This window comes from Homarus americanus, unplaced genomic scaffold (assembly GCF_018991925.1).
Source record: "Homarus americanus isolate GMGI-L3 unplaced genomic scaffold, GMGI_Hamer_2.0 scaffold34360, whole genome shotgun sequence".
Classification (NCBI taxonomy): Eukaryota; Metazoa; Arthropoda; class Malacostraca; order Decapoda; family Nephropidae; genus Homarus; species Homarus americanus.
The window spans coordinates 10001007-10019011 of record NW_024739403.1 but is presented as its reverse complement, the minus strand read 5'-3'; the positions used below and the strand labels follow the sequence as shown (position 1 = coordinate 10019011).

Sequence of the window (18005 nt, the reverse complement as noted above, 5' to 3'; positions counted from 1 at the left end):
GGATCGTCACCCCAACGTAAAAGTGGTCTTCCTTCCTCCCAACACTACGTCATTAATCCAGCCCATGGACCAGGAGTTAATCTGCAATGTTAAAGCTGCATACTCGGCAAAGAAATTCAAGCTCTTGAACGACTCTACCAACACCAAGGATGAGTTGCGTAAGCTGGGTGACACCGACAGCGAGAGTAAAAGCGACGAGGACAAGGAACAAGAGGCGGCGACTCAAGAACTTCTCGTCAAACAATTTTGGAAGAAGTTTAACGTCAAACAAGCTGTAGACTTCTTGGTGGAGGCATGGGATCTGCTGACTATTGCTACGATTCGTCACGCATGGAGACATGTGTTGCATGGCATACCAGGTGAGAGGAGGAGTGAACCTGTGACTGGTCAGGTTCAGACTGTTGCAGTAGCAGTGGACCTTGCCAGAGAAGCTGCGCTCAGTATTACAGCTGAAGGCTTCTCCGAGACCACCAACGAAGACATCATGGAGGTGATCAGAGATCCTGAAGTGACTGCCGACGAGATGTTGGAAGAAGAACCCGCCAGTGAAGAGGAGGAAGAAGGTGCGTCATTCTCCGAAGAACCTAGTTTAAGTCATAGTGATATTAAGTGTCTCATAGAGTTAACAGAAAAAATTAAGTCCATCGTTTCCCGCGACACTGACGATGAACGCCATGACGTCTTCCATACCCGACTGGTGCAGGCTATGGAGCCGTACATCACGGTGTATCATGACAACATCAAAGCCAGCCGTCAGCAAAGCATAACCGAGTTCTTCGCCCGCAACCCACCACAGCCAGCCCAAGCCAGTGATAGTGATAGTGAAGTTGATTTTGAGGGATTTGTCAGGGAAGCCATAACAACTGTAAGTGACAGTGATATTGATTCACCTAGTAATGGTGATTCACCTAGTAATGGTGATTCACCTGAGGGGCAGTAATCTGCCCTCTGCCTCGGAACCAGCCTCCATCCCCGTATGCCGACCCATCTCTTCTACTACCGTGAGTGTTCCTCAAAAATTTTCGTTTTTTAACCTATTCTTTATTTTTCCTATGTTAACCTTTATCTTTCCTAGCCTAACCTCTTCTATATTACTTGTTTTTCATGCCACCATAAAGTTAAGATAGAATTTTTACTACAACATAGTTATTTGTCGTCAAAAAGTGGAGTTTGGGGGTCGGGCTGGGTTCTATTGGAATTAATCCCATATGTTCTGTTATTCACTTAACGCGGTTTTCACTTAACGCGGGACCCTCTGGGTTCAATTGACCGCGTTAAGTGGGGTACAACTGTATACTTGAAGCAGCTGCTCAGGAGTGAAGTAGCGACGGCATCTGTACAGAATTCCCAGCTTTCGGGAGGCAGCTTTAGCAATGTTGAGGATGTGTGGCTTCCATGACATATAAGAGGAAATGGTGAGGCCTAGGATATCTATTTTAGAATTTGGCAGAATGACAGCATCCTGAAATGTGATTGGTGGGAGATCATCTAATTTGGAAAGTGTAATTGGTAAATACTGCATTTTATTACTATTGAATTAAACAAAGTTTCTACCTCCCCATTCGGAGATGCTGCACAGATCAGCTTTGATAGATGTAATATCAGCTCTAGAAACAGATCTAGTTTGAGAGCTAGGGGGAAGGGGAAAATGTGAAGAAGAGTGAAGAGTAGAATTATCAGCATGTGAATGGATAGAATTAGTTGTACTAGTGTGAAGTAAATCATTGATAAAGAGAAGGAAGAGAGTAGGTGAAAGAGCAGAACCCTGTGGGACACTACTATTGGTAGAGAAAGAGCAAGAGATCGATCTCAAGACTAAACTGCCATGGATCAGTTCTCAAGGAAGCTAGAGATTAGAGAACAAAGTGGGGGAGAGAAACCATAAGAGGGAAGTTTAGAAAGCAAACTTGTGCTATACCCAGTCAAATGCTTTAGAGATGTCAAGGGCCACGACGAAAGTTTACCCAAAATCCCAAAGAGAGGATGTCCAAAGATGGGTGCAGTAGGAAAGCAGCTCACCAGTAGATCTCACCTGGCAAAAAAACCTAACTGGTGATCCGACAAAAGAGAACGGCATTCAAGGTGACGGAGAAAATGAGAGTTCAAGATAGTATCGAAAATCTTAGAGAGGGATGAAGTTAGGGCAATGGGACGATAGTTAGAGGGGTCGGAATGGTCACCCTTCTTCGGAATGGGTTGACCCAAGGCATGCTTCCAAGAAGAAGGAAAAGTTTGGGTTTTGAAGCAAAGGTGAAAGAGGTGAGCAAGCAAAGGGGCCAGAGGTTCAGTACACACCCTCAGAACATGAGGGGGTATTCCGTCTGGTCCATGCGCCTTACTCACATCCAACCTGGATAACACACCTGCAACCCTATGAGTGGAGATTAAAGGAAAGTGCATAGGTTCAGTAGGAGGGATAGAGTTGGAATTGTCTAAGGTGCCAAAGAGGTTGGCTTTCTCAGGGGAAGAGTTGGCTATAGAGTTATCAGGTCAGAAGAGAGGAGGAAACGAGGGAGTGCAGAAGTTATTACAATGTTTTTGGTTAAGGACCAGAAGGATTTACTAGAGAAACAATTAGTCAGGACAGCGGTCTTTCTATTTATAAAGTTCCGCTTAGCCCTACGAAGAATAGCCTTACAACCATTCCTAGAAGTAATGATAGAGGAGTGGGTAATAAGAGGAGATAGTTTCATAGCTTGATATGCCCTATCTCTCTCCCTGCATGCAAGAGAGCAGGAGCGATCAAACCATGATTGTAAAGTGAAAGTTATGGTAGAAGATGGGATAAATGCACTCATACCACCCTGTTTAACCCCAGCAATACTGTCAGCACATACCGAGGTATTCCGAGTGGAAAAGTAACATTCATCCCAAGGAAAGTCGGAGAAGAATTCTCGCAAGGATTGTCAGTTTGCCCTCCGATGGTGCCATAGTTGATGTTTAGAGGGGGGTGGGGAAGGTGGTCGTGCCCAGTTTGATTTAATAGAAATAAGGTTGTGATCAGAAGACACTAAGGGGGCAGAAATTAAGTATGAATAAAGAGGGGTTAAAGGTAAAACAAAAATCAAGAATGTTAGTAAGTTAATCGTGTCGATCAGGAACGCATGTAGGGTGTTTGATCATTTGTTCGAAATAAATAAGTAGGGAAAAAGAGAGTGCCTCAGCTCCACATGGGTCATCCCTTGCAGAGCCAAGCCACTCTCTGTGATGTACACTGAAATCCCCTAGATAGAGGATCTCAGTGTTGGGATGTGTGGATAACAACTATTCATGGCAAGAAGTGAGATAGCCAGAGTTCCAAATAGTTGGAAAAGTTGGGAAAACAGTATAAGAAACAAAAAATAAATAGTCATAGTTGGTAGAGATATTTTGAGCCAGATGACATCATAAAATGAAGATTCAAGATCTGTGAGTCGAGCTATAGGTGTACGTGTGTTGCAGTAGGAGCATACACCTCCCTTAGAACAGAAAGAGGTATTAAGGTTGTAGTTGGAGACTTGAAAAGGTTTGGGTGAAGCTGCTTTGGTTAATAGAAATTTGGATAGTAGTAAGAGGTTGGGGGAAGAGGTTAATAGATGGTGCTACACGGAAAGCAAATTGGATCTCAGGCCGCGAATGTTGGAAAAATGAAGTGTGAAAAAAGCCGATCCTCCAGCAACTGCGGTGGCATCAGTTGAGGCCCTAGTAGTTTGATGATGATCAGGTCGGCCCTGGGGTCCACAACCTTCCCGACCAGTGGGACCCATCCGAGAAGACCCCGCTTCAATATTATTACCAACTGATATAGGAGAATAAAATAGAATGAATAGAACAGAACAAGATGATAAATGTGCTGCTTTAACTGACTGGCAGAACAATCCTCAGTCTCGGACCAAAGCTGATATTTGTAGATCAGCACAACATCCGTGATTTTTTCAATTCCACTGAAACCTTTTATGGGTCAATCACTCAACCGACGGTAACTCCATAATTAAAGATGTTGAAGGTCTCCTTCAGTGCTTGAAAGAGCACTACCATTCACTTCTCAACTGAAATACAGATGTGGATATCCTGACTACCCAGAAGGTCCCTCAACGTATAGAGCTGACCCACCTCAACTATCCTCCATCCCTGGATGAGGTAACTACTGCCATCAAAGATATGAAAAATAAAAAAGCCTCAGGGCCTGATGGATTCCCAGCCAACGAGTATAAAGCAGGAGGACCTCTGCCAACAAACCGTCTCCACTCTCTCCTAGAGAATATATGGGAAAAGGAGGAAATGCCCCAAGCTCTTAAAGACGAGGTGTCAATATTTATAAAAAGGAAGGAGACCGGTCAGACTGTGGCAACTACAGCGGGATCTCGCTGCTGTCCATAGCTGGCAAGATTGTTGCCGAAATCTTCCAAAACAGACTTCTTCCTGAGGCGGAAGACTTCCTCCCAGAATCTCAATGTGGCTTTAAACCAGGGGTCACCAAACTACGGCCCGCGGGCCGGATCCCAAGTCCTTCCCCGGCTCGTGGTAGCTCCGCCTACGCTCTGACGTTACCAGAGCTTTCGTTCTGGCTTGCAAGTATTGAACAGAATGATTATGCGGCCCGCGCTCGTCATTCTTTCAGTTATCCGGCCCGCTGTGAAAAAAGTTTGGTGACCCCTGCTTTAGACTATCACGTGGCACCACTGACATGATCTTTGCTGCCTGTTAGATACAGGAAAAGTGCAGAGAACCGTGTCATGACCTGTACATGGCTTTCATAAACCTAACCAAGCCTTCGACTTGGTCAACAGGGTAGCCCTCTGGTGGACCCTCAGCCGTTTTGGCCGGCCACGAAAATTCATCGCCATTGTGAGGCAACTCCACGATGGCATGAACAGCAGTGTCCTGCACAATGGCACCCAATCTGAGTTCTTCCCCAACAAAACGGGTGTTAAACAAGGGTGTGTACTGGCACCAACTCTCTTTTCCATTTTCTTGGCTGCCTTCTATACTCGTGCCAGCGTCAATGTAGCCGGCGGGTGGACATTGAGTCCCGGATGAAGGGTCTTTCAAAATAAGACGACTCCAGGCAGAAACAAAGGTGTCAGCAGCTTCCATTACTAAACTTCGGTATGCAGATGACCTCACCCATGTTGCACACACTGAACGTGACCTACAGTATATCCTGAACACTTACCCAGATGTGTATGCACACTTCGGCCTTGAAGTGAATGTACGTAGGACTCAGATTCTCTTTCAGCCTGACCCTGGTTTAGCCACATCTACACCATCCATCCATCCAGCTTAACGGTACTACCCTCTCAAACATTACCCACTTTCGGTATCTCGGCTCCCACCTATCCATCACCGCAGAAGCGGATCAGATGTGCATCTCAAGCCTTTGGCACACTCCGAAACCGTGTCTTCAGCTGTAGGGAGATGAAATTATCTACAAAATTACACGTCTATCGAGCAGTGGTCCTCCCTACCCTGCTATATGGCAGCAAGACATGGGTCACATACAGGAGGCACATCAAGGCACTTAAAAATTTCACCAATGTAGTCTATGTTCCATCCTCCTAGTTCGCTGGGAAGTCAAGAACAAATGCCAATATTCTTGCTGACATCATCTGTAAGAGCATCGAGGCTACCATTATCCACGAACAACTATGCTGGACTGGCCATGTTTCCCGCATGGACGACAGTAGACTTCCAAAGCAGCTACTTTACAGTCACCTAACGAATAGTAAACGTAACGCTGGTGGGTAACTGAAAAGGTATAACTACAGTCTTAAGACAAACCTGAAAAAGTGCCAAATCGACCCACTCACCTGGGAGATGATTACTCCACACCGTAACGCTTGGAGGTTCATCACACAAGAAGGTGTCAATACTTTCGATTTAGCCAGACTGTGTAATGAGGCAGACAAGCGCCAACGCCAGAAAGACACTACCGCAGCCCTTCCTGCACTAGATGTAGCCCCTCACATGTGCAACATCCGTGATCAATCCTGCTTGTCCCATATCGACCTCTTTAGTCACCTCAGAACTCAACAACCTACAGTAGGTGACATCCTTAATAACTCATATAATTGAATCATAGCTGGATGATTGTCATACTTGATTCTGAGTGACAGCAAAGTAGTCTGGAATTATTACAGGGCGTCCTCGCTTTACGTCGGGATTACGTTCCTGAAAACGTGACGTTATGCAAAACAACGTTATAAGCGGATCAATTTTCCCCAGAAGAAATAAATAAAATACGGGAGTTACATTCCCCAGCCTCTCTTTGCCCAATGAAAAAAGTTATATACAGTAGGTTCTCGCCAATAACGACTTCCACAATAACGTTTTCGACAACAGTAAGTTACAATAGATACCCATTTTCGATAATAACGTCTGGATTCTCTTGAATAACGGAAATTTCGCGGGAAGCGTCCGAGCGCATCAATGATAACGCTTGTTTGCCGCCATGTTGATGACGTAGTTGTCCGCTCCGCCTCACACTCTCTCTCACACACGCTCAGTGGAATACAACGCTGCGCCCACGTGTGAGATTTTCGCCTCTATAACCAGTGGTTGTTAGGGTCGGTGATCAATAATGGCTTCCGCATTTTTGCCTGTGGGGGCTAGGGGAGGTGGTGGAGGGAGTGATTTGCCACCTGAATGACTGGGAACTTTTAAAGTGAGGAAATTAAACTGTCCTGAGTCTACAGTGCGAAATATTAAGAGGAACTTAGCGGAGACCAAGAAGAGTATTGCGCTGGCTAAAAATATTTCAGTAGTGATGGAAATGCGAGGCGAGCTATGAATGATAAAGGCGATAGAAACAGGTTGTTAGTGATAACAGAGCAAATTCTTGTGAAATGGTTAGCTTGTGGAATGAAAGACAGTGCAAGTGTTAGAGGCCCTCAGACACGGAACAATCATCACACCAAGCACCTCAAAAACTCCCCCAAGCTAAGTGTTATATTACTCAAACTCTTTATTTTGATGATTGAATAACAATTCTTTTTATTTCAGCTAACAAAAAGTGTTAGGAAGGCTTCAAGGGGAAAAAATGAGTGAAATTCTTGTGGCGGCAGCACCAATAAACCCTTTTTACATGTACAGTATTTTAATGTCACACAAATAACGTTTTCGCTAATAACGGTGTTTTTCAGGCACCTATTAAACGTTATTGGTGAGAGCCTACTGTATACAGAAAATCATTGCCATTTCTTTAGAAAATAGTATATAGAACTACAGTACTAAGTTTGTATTGGTACTCACCGATGGGTGGAGGTGGTAGAGTATGTAGTGGGTAGTGGAGCAAAGGAGGAGGAGAGTGGGAGCGGAGGAGGACGGGAGAGGAGGGTGGCGAGTCGCTGAGACTCTGCGGCTGCCTCCTCCTCCTCCCTGCACTGACTGGGGTTCCTCCGCCGTTGTTTGCTCCTCCTCTGTTGTTGTTTGCTCCTCCTTCGTTGGCGAAAATGTCTCGGCAGCAACCGTATCTGAACTGGCAGCTTCACCAGTCATCTTTATGTTGTGGAAGTTATACCAACGCTTAAATCGTTGAAACCAGCCTCAGCTGGCCATAAAGCTCTCTTCCTTCGACCCTTCACCCTCTATTTCCTTCATGTCGTCAAACAAGGATCTGGCCTTATGCTGGATAACCATAAGGCTCACAGGGGCATTGCATTGATGTTGGTCCTCCATCCACATTGCCAGCATCTTTTCCACTTTCTCTATCACAGTGCATCTAGTACGAGTCGTCTTAGCACTCAGAGAAGAACCACTTCCAGCACTAACCTTAATCTTGTCAGCGTTGGTCCGGATAGTATGCACCGTTGTGGGGGTTAGACGAAGCATAGCGGCTATGTCCACAGCACGTTACCCTTTTTCAAATTGGGTTAATACATCCATTTTCGTAGCAAGGGTAATGGTCTTACGTTGCCTCTTCACTACACTAGCATCAGTAGAACTTGATGGGAGCTTGGAAGCTATTTCGAATGGTTAGAGTACAGTTTTGGAGCAAAAACACTTAAGCACACACGAATGATGTGAAGTCAAAACAGAAACTGGCTTGGGGACGTTCCGCGAGTGAGGGCAGCGCACAGAGCCTAGACAGCGTAGTGCGGCCAGACGAGAGCGGGTGATGCGCCGTAGAAAGTAGTCCGTGACGACCCAAAACGACGTAGTATCTGATCACCGGGATGTTAAACAAATTTTTGGTCTCTAAAGTTCAACGACGTAGTACCGAAACAACGTTAAGCGGGACGACGTTAAGTGAGGACTTATTGTACTTGTGAATGTGTAGCGTGTCAAGTGATCACAGTGTCATCCACCTGTAGGCCTCCTGAGTGGATATTGGTGATAGTTATTTGAGAGCCGGAGACTGTATAGCAGGTGGCGCTGGTGTTGGTTGGTGCCACGTAGGCCTTGGCTTGTAACCCGAACTGGTCATGGGTGATAAAGGTCCTGCTCACCCTGTGCCCAGTCGTGCTCTGCCCTGCCCTGTTCTGCTCGGGCCCCGCCCCACCTCGTCAGTCAGTACACCAAAACTGACCTGCCCCTCCTCCCCTCCCAAACCACAACTACCTACCTCTTCCACTGCCCTCTCCTTCCCAGGACAACATCATTGCTGGGAAATGTGCTTGTCAGTGCTCAGGCCGGAATCAGAAATGCACAACCTGTATTTGTGTGAGAAGTAACACACAATGTGTGGGTTGTAGGAAAGGGACCAGCTGTCAAAATACATATGGCAGAGATCCATCACCTGATGACGACATGTCAGACGATAGTAGTGAACCCAATCAGTCGGAAAATACTGTTCATGAGGTGAATGACATACAGTCAACAAATTGGAACGGCATGTTGGGACGATGCAGAGAAGTGGGTCAAAGAAGTGTACTCAGAAGTGGTCAGGTGGTCACCAGTTAATCTCTTTGAACCACCCAAGTGTGCGGCCACCAAAGAAATGATCAGGGAGATGACTTGCCTCATAAACAATTACACTCACAACAGCCCCCTGGCCCCATTAGCTTTTCAGATACTGGTTATAATGCCCCATCTATTCTGTCAGAGGACACACACAAGGTCGAAGTTCAAAGAAAATGTGGCAGCAATGAATAGGAAATTGACAATGTGGCAGAAAGGGTGCCCTTGATGATCTCCTATGCGAAGCAAGAACACTGCAGGAGGGTCTAAAATTTATAGGAGATGGAAAGCAAAACACCGAGGATGTTGCCAGAAAATTGGGTAACAAGATGTGTGAAGGAAAAGTGTCCTTGGCAGTAAGATCTCTCAGAGGAATTTTCCGGTGGTGTTCTGCCAATAAACAGAGACATTACAACAACTGAAGGAAAACCATCTCCCTGCAAGTGAAGAGAAAGGCATCAGGTTCCAGGGAACCTATATCCCTCCTAATGCTGTCCTGTTCGAAAAAATAACAGGAGGGATGGTGTGGAAAAAAGCATTGAAAACTCTGGGAGGGGTTGGCCCTTCAGGTCTGGATGCAAACTGTTGGAGAGTCATCCTCAGCATTAACAAGTTTGGTGTCGTAGCAAGTGATCTCTCCAATGCCATCGCTGCCCTTGCAAGAAAGCTAGCAACCTCATGGTGCCACCACCTCCATGCTCTGACAGCCTGCCACCTCATTCTCTTGGATAAAAATCCAGGATGTAGGCCTATAGGAGTGGGGGAAGTGCTAAAGCGGATCATTGGAAAATGCATAACGTAGGTGGTAAATGATGATGTCAAGGCAGTTGCAGGAAACCTGCAAGTGTGTGCTGGTCATCATGCTGGAGGGGAAGCTGCCATTCAAGCCATGAGAAAGATATTTGAGCAGCGTGATTGAGAGGCAGTACTTCTAGTCAACGCTTCCAATGCATTCAACAAAATCAATCGCAAGGCTACACTACACAACATCAAAATCAAGTGTCCAAGCTTTTCAATGTTGAAAACACCTATAGGAACCCATCAGACCTCTATATAACAAGCTTCAAGGCCCAAGAGGAGACACCACCATACAGTCAACTGAGGGAACAATGCAGGGGGACCTTGTCGTCATGGCAATGTACGCACTAGGCCTGCCTGTGCTCCAACATACAATAAAATATGAAACAACCAAGGTCAAGCAAGTGGCGTACGCTGATGACCTTACAGGAGCAGGAAAAATGGAGGATATCAAAAAGTGGTGTGACCTGTGTTACGAGTTGGGGATTTAGAATATAGTTATACGTCTACCCAGATCCCAACAGGTAACAAAAAAACAAAACAAAGACAATCGGACTATAAAAGGGTAGACAAAGGATGCGAGTTTTCGTTGTGTATAATAAAGTACCATAAATCCCTTAACAAAATATTCAGCTTATAAATTACCCTTAACCAAACTTAACCTAAACATTAACAGTATATACATATTAATACAACATAAACCATTTTGAAGCAAGTGGACGTGGGGGAGGCAATACAAGATAAAAGTACTTAAGTGAGGAGCTGAGATGGCTGACGAGTAAAGCTGAGTATTGTAGAAGACGGTAGGTAGTCACTGTCCGTAGGTTTAGAGGATAGATGATCCTGTGGTCACTTCCCAGAGCCAAGTGCTCTCTCCTCGAATTGGAGCTGACAAAGAAGACTTTGAGGAGGTGACGCAACAACCAGGATATGGAGAAGAGAAACCCCGGAGTGGTAACTAAGACGAGTCATACTCGTGTCTCGTCCCTAGATGGCGTTGCTCGTGGTGCTGGGTAGGTAGATCAAGACAATAGATGGCGTGGTTCGTAGTGCTGGGTGGAGGGGTTCGTAACACCTGGTAATATCACTCGGTCCACAAATAGGGTACCATTCAAACGGCAGCAAGTCCTTCCTCATTGTGAAGCCAGAACACTATGAACGAGCAATGGAGGTGTTCGGTGGAAGCGGGGTAAAAATAACAGAAGATGGCCAAAGACGTCTTGGTTCGGTAATTGGCACGAAGGACTACAAGACCAAGTACGTAACGGGAAAAGTTCATGAGTGGGTGAAGGAAATCCAAGCTCTGTCTGATAATGCTAAAACAGAGCCACATGCAGCTTTTGCGACATTCACCCATGGAGTCAAGCATCGCTGGAATTACCTGATGCGCACTATCCCTGATATCGGACCCCTCCTCCGCCTTCTGGAAGAAGCCATCAATGTCGCTTGTATCCCAACACTATTGAAAAACCCTTACTTAACCCTAGTAGAAGGGTCACTCCTTGCACTATCACCGAGACTAGGAGGAATGGGATTGACTAATCCAGTGGAGCTTGCCGCTACAGAATATCATAACTCTGTCAAGCTCACGTCAGCTCTCACTGAGCACATAATAGCTCAGAATGCAGCAAGTCAGGTGGATACCAACGAATTAAACAAGAATCGACGGTCCGTTACAACAGAGCGGCAGCACACCCAAAGTGATAAACTGCAACAACTGTTGCAGCAATTGCCAGAGAACTTGAAAAGAAGGTAGCTATAGCGCAGGAGGTGGACGCCTCGAACTGGTTAACAACGTTACTGATAAGGGCAAAAGGCTTCATCCTTAATTAACAAGAATTCACAGGTGTCATTGCTCTAAGGTACGGTAGGCCAGTAGAAGTTTTGGCCTCCCAATGCGTGTGCGGCTCATCTGATGTCATCGACCACGCCATGGTGTGCAAGAAAGGGGGCTTCGTATGCATGAGGCATGACCAAGTAAGGGATCTAACAGCAAATCTACTGAGGGAAATCTGCCACGACATCATGTTGGAACCCCCCCTTCCTTCCATTGGACGGAGAGACCCTCCGTCACAGGACTTCAAACACATCCAACGAAGCTCATGTGGATGTCAGTGCTCGAGGATTCTGGACACGGGGACAGCGAACCTTCTCCAACATAAGGATTTTTTACCCCATGGCCACATGTCACCACTACCTAGCTCTCGGTGCTGCACACAGGTGGAACGAGAACGACAAGATTAGGGCATATGGGGAGAGAATTCAGAATGTCGATCAGGGCAGCTTCACTCCTCTGGTGTTCACATCTGGTGGGATGAGACCAAGTGCAAGATACTTCTACGCCAGACGCGCGGAGGTGCTATCTGAACCAAGCAACAACCCAGAAGTTATGTTACAGCCTGGTTGAGATGTAGATTGTCCTTCTTTCTGCTTAGGTCTGCATTGCTCTGACTCAGGGGAACAAGAGCATCGGCCCCAACGCCAACAACAGTCGCAGATATCGACTTTGAGGCAACAGTCACTGAATGCCGCATAGATCTGCGGTTCAACTAACTCAACACAGCTAGGGTAGCTATTTATGTATTAGGATAGTTAATTTTAAGGTAATAAAATGGCAGCGAAGGAGTGGTTATTGGGGGAAGCTGGAGGCCACTTTGAAAAAAAAAAAAAGTACAGTGGCCCCTCGGTTAACGAGCGCCTCGGTTAACGAGATTTCTGTTAACGAGTTACCTTCCATAAGATTCTTAACTTCGGTTAACGAGCAATCCCTCGATTAATGAGTTTCTTACGAGCCAACCTGAATATGTTTTCACTTGCATTTGGCGGTCCACCAGCTGTAGTATTAGTCCGCCAATACAGTAATCGGTTCTAGGGCTTAAATTCCTTACCATTTTAGCAAATATCAAGAAGTTTATACTATTCAATAATTCTAAAAGTTTAATATAAATTTTTTTTGTCATTTTAACAATTATTGAACATAATTGAAGGTTATGAAACTAGTTTTATGCGCGCCATCCAGCCTCTCAACACACCATACAGGCGTCAGTCTTTGTGTCTTTTCAGTGGAGGTAACATCTTGCTTGAGACTCTCTTCAACTAAATGCTTTTTTTCTGTGTTTGCAAACAAATTATTGGTCATTTTGAAATTTATTTTACATATTGGCAATATATAATGCAGTGCAGTGTTGATTTAAAGAAAATAATGTTGAAATACACCAAGAGAACTAAAATTTTATGGGTGAAATGGCACCATGGGGTGACTTCTCTTCCACCCCATTGCCTTCTCTTCTCCCTTCTCCTCCACCCCCATTCTAATTCTCAACATCATCATCATCCAGGAGCCTTCTACATACACACCTCAAAGTAAGTGAATCAATTACCCAAAAACCCATTGAAACAACTCTCTCTCTCTCTCTCTCTCTCTCTCTCTCTCTCTCTCTCTCTCTCTCTCTCTCTCTCTCTCTCTCTCTCTCTCTCTCTCTCTCTCTCTCTCTCTCTCTCTCTCTCTCTCTCTATCTCTCTCTCTCCGTCAGGAAATTGCAATCCCTTTTCTTTAACGCACTGTTGTACTCCTGTGATTTTCTATCACAAAATTTTATATTTTTTTCTAATATGTATATTGATTGCAGTTTATACTATAAAATCATCTACGTATATGTAAATTACTGTTATATTAATTTTCCACTAACTTTCCTTTACAAAAATAATTAAAGAATTATTATAATAAATAATATATACGTTTGTTATACCAACTACATGTTATGTTCAGTCATGACAGTTGACCCTTCACGAGAGTACCCGGACAGTTGGCACCACGATAGGTAACCAGACCCGGTAGTTCACCACACCAGTCGACCTTGGATTAACAGCCCAGGGTGATCTGAGAGGCAGTGGGTTATGCATCTACCTAACAGCTTCTAGGCCCGCAATAGTTTGCCATACCACAATAGCTCACAGGAGACATGTTAATTAACGTGAAATATCAGAGACTTTATTTCTGTTCACCGGTCGGTCATGTCTCTGTTATGCACTGTTGGCAAGTACTGGGCATGCACTGGATCCTGAATGTATGATCCTCCCCGGTGACCCACCCAGTTTGGAAAACCCTTCCTCTCCTTCCGAGGAGGGAAAGAAGAGCGGCCAAGCCCCTCTCTGGTACGGCTCATCGTGACTCGCACCCCCCTCCCTCCACAGCAGCAAGGTGGCTCCCATTGAGGAGGAGGTGGAAAGGTGTCTCAGCAAGGATGATCCCTAGTAAGAATGATCAATACAAGATATATTGGTAGGGGAGTGAATCTGGAACAGGTGGTGTAGGACCTTGATCACTGAAAAGTGAGTGGAGAAAGTGTTAAAATGTGAGACATATGGCTGTGAGGCTGTTTGTACAAAAGGATCTAATGAATGTCAAATCTGCTTATGCTCCACAAGTTGGACTTCATGAGGAAATTAAGGAAGGATGAGATGATGTGTGTAGTGATGGAGCTGGATGAAAGAACTTGTATTACTGGATCGCAACCTAAACGGTTATGTCTGTGAACACACTGAGGCTACGGTGCAAGAAATGTGGAAGGAGAAAGACTGCTTGAGTTTGGAGATAAAATGAGTATGGTTGAATGCAACAATTTTTTAAGAGAGTGAGAAGACTGATTATGTATGATTCTGGTGGAATAAAAACACAGATTGATTATTTTCTCATAAGGAAATCAGATAGGAAGCTTGTTAGGAATATAAATGTCATATCAGGGGAAGAATGTGCCTTGCAGCACAGACTGCTATACAGTAGAAGTCCAAAAATCCGGACTGCTTGGGCATTGGGTCGGTTCGGATTTTCGGATTTTCCGGATTCTCAGGCAGTACTTTTAAAATTCAAATTTCAGGAGGAATAAAGAAGAGATGAACAAGTACATTTTGATAGTTTATTCATTAGCAAATATAGCATGCTTCATTTATCAAAACGAGAATTTTTAATGAAAAAGCTGTGAATTCTAGAATTTTATTCTTTGCCTTTTTTATATCATAAATTGAAGACTTTCCAATGTCGTATGTTTCCATTAGAACAGTATTGCTCACACCACGTTCTAGTTTCTTAATTATTTCAAGTTTGTCACTCAATTTCAACGTGTTCTTCTTTCTCTTCACACAACGAAGTTTATCTACTTTAGGAGCCATTATTATGGGCTTGTACAGTACTCTGTAAATGGAAAGAGTAGGACTCAATATATTGTTATATTACAATGGTATTCTATTCATACTGTGCTTGATATAATGCACTCACGGAAATGTAATATTTTTGCTGAAATGACGTACGTATTACAGTGGAAAGTGGGATAAAATCGTGACGAAAACAATGACTTTCGCTTTCTTTCGTTCAAAAGATGTTACCGTAATCGCTTTTCGAAAAGTTTTCAGTTAAAAAACTGTTGTAGTACGATAATATTATATCCTAATTGACTTGAATAAATAATACGATACCATATTTCTGAATATTTTCATTAAAATCCATCAAAATCGTTTTCCTTGTCATCGTCTGCAGCACCAAACAGCTTCTCCCAGTCCTTTCCTTGAACAGGGCTAGAGGGTAAGTGTTTTTCGAATCGTTCTCAGTTAAAAAAACGATTACATCACATGTATGTTTTACCTAAACTGCGCCTGAATGAATATATTCTCGGAAATAAATACTGTAGTAGTTTAGCTGAAACGTGATGTATTTCAATGTAAAATAGGATAAAATACATGAAGAAAACAAAAGACTTTACCTAAGCTTCCGATGTTCTTGAGATGTTACTCGTTTTTTTAATAGTTTTCAGTTAAAATTCTGTTATATTACAATGATATTCTATTCATACTGTGCTTGATATAATACATTCACGGAAATGAAATATTTTTGCTGAAATTACGTACGTATTACAGTGGAAAGCAGGATAAAATCGTGACGAAAACAATGACTTTCGCTTTCTTTCGTTCAAAAGATGTTACCGTAATCGCTTTTCGAATGGTTTAGTTAAAAACCTGTTGTATTTCAATAATATTCCCTCCTAATTGACTTGAATAAATACTTGAATGGAAATATACAATATTTTTGTTGAAACTACCCACGTTTCAGTGTAAAATGTCGTAATAATAAATGGTAAACAATTTGCCTTCGGCACTCGTGTTTCAGGCACGGCGAGCCTCAGTTTATAGGGCGTAGAGCGTTTTTACTGAAGGTTTTGTTATTCCATTACCCTCAAAAACATGGGTCGAACTATAAACGAGGAATATCATAAATTAACGATTTCTTGGTCAAAAACTCAGGGTCGACCTATAAACGAGGGGAGGTTATAGACGAGTATATACGGTATGTTGTCACAGTTTGATTGCTCGTTTTAAAGTGGCAACCACGTGGTCGCTTGTTGTCGCTGTGCAGCTGTGGCGCTCACGCATGCGCACATACACACAAAAACCCGCAAAAAAAAAAAATTAGTTTTCGAAAAGTCCGGATTCTCGGGTGGTCCGGATTTTTAGACTTTTACTGTAGTGTGACATGTTGCTTAAAAGGTACAAAGAAAGGAGGAAAGTGTATGTTCCAGAAGGAGAGTGTGGAAGTTGAAGGATCAGAATGTACGAGAAGCATTTAGTGCCGAGTAAAGAAGGCAGGAAACATCCAGTAAGAGGGATAGTGTGGCAAATGCTGGGCCAAAATAAAGGATCAACATAAACAGGGCACATTTGCAGGTACAGTACATTGAAGTGCAAAAGCATGAGATGTTTTCAGAATAGCCAGACAAATAATAGTGGGTCGAGACAAAAAAGTTGGTGAGCAGTGTGTGAGAAATGACCACGATAAAGTGGTTGTTGATAACGAGGAAATCAAGAGTACCCAGAGAAAATATTACGGTAAATTACTGAATGATGAGTAGGAAAGTGACAAGGGCAGTCTTACAGCACAAATAAAAATCCTATCTGCAATCTGAGAAGTTGCCTTCCAAGGAAAATATCAATAAATAGAGAGAATAAAAGAAGACAGCTGAATGATGTATAAGCAAATAGTTTCAAACAAGAGCAAACTATAGTTAACAAAAAAATATAAAAACTAACCTGGTATAGAAATCATTGCAAGCATGCACTAATTCCATTTGTTTGTAATTTCCACTTTTAGTTAGATCATCTATACGCTTGAGTGCCAAATAGCCAGCTTTGATTTGCTCTGTGGTAAGTTTTCCAAGAGGAGCCTTCTTTGCATCATACTTCATCTCTACAACAGTTGCCTCCATTGCACGCACATCACAAATTAGCTCAATTAAAGCTCGTACTCTGATTTCCAACTTGCACTCAACCTGCAGTCAAAAAATAATCATTATGTAATTTCAATTTACTGTATTTTATGGCATATAAGAGGCATTTTTTTTTCTGAAAAATAGCTAAAAAGCCTATATGTGAAATTGCTGTCTCACGTAAGATAAAGAATCCCCCACTTGCTGTCTCCAGTAGGCTAAATTCTACCTAACCCAACTCCAGAATTAAAAATACAGTGATATCCCCGTTAGCCAGAACAATTGGTACAGAGCACTTCCGGGGATGAGATTTCCGGCTAACCAGACAACTTTCTCAAACCCATAAAAATTCCGTATCCCCAGAATATTTTCCGATTACTGGGAAAAATTTCCGAGTGTCTAAACTAGACATCTTGCACACACAGACACTAGCCCACTTTTGCAGAAAGTTTCTGGGTGCTGGGGATGTTTTCCTCGAGTCTAAACTACCGGAGTCCGTAAATGCAGTTATAATTAAGTTAGAAACTCCATATGTTTACTATAATAATCCAGAATAGTTTATCTAAAAGTTTGTAAAATAAATATATTTGAAAATTAAAATTCTATATGATATGGGCGTGAATGAAACTGTGTTACAGCAAAGACTAGTAATTTCCACTCTCGTGGAACTGTGGGGGATTAGTGGGTCTCATGTACCTGACCTGATGCAATGTCAGGTGGAGGTAGGGTGGGGGATTAGTGGTCTCATATTACTGACCTTCTGATGGAATGTCAGGTTACCCTTTCTTGGGTAGGGGATTAGTGGGTCTCAGGACCTGAAGATGTCTTGAATAAACACGAAAGCTGAAGTAATTTAGGGAGATTCTGACAAATATAAGTATAAATGAACAAAGTTGTATTCCTTCTACACTACGTTACATAACATTTTGTTATGCATGGCGTAATGTACAGTGGTGCGTTGTTGGGCATAGTGAAATATGTTTTAGGCATGTTACCCTCAACTCGTGTGTTAGTAAGATATTTTGTGTAATTGTGGGTGAGCAGGGTTGGTACTTGATACACTAAAAAGTTTATGTA

General features: G+C 43.4%; 1 protein-coding gene across 1 annotated transcript in view; it reads right to left on the bottom strand.

The window, feature by feature from the left end:
* Window positions 1-18005, bottom strand: part of LOC121874642 (poly [ADP-ribose] polymerase 2-like) — a 60212-nt gene that overhangs the window by 26941 nt on the left and 15266 nt on the right. Inside the window, exon 4 of the mRNA XM_042378871.1 lies at window positions 16753-16991. Within this exon, the coding sequence (XP_042234805.1) occupies window positions 16753-16991 (239 nt within the window). The remainder of the gene's footprint in view (window positions 1-16752; window positions 16992-18005) is intronic.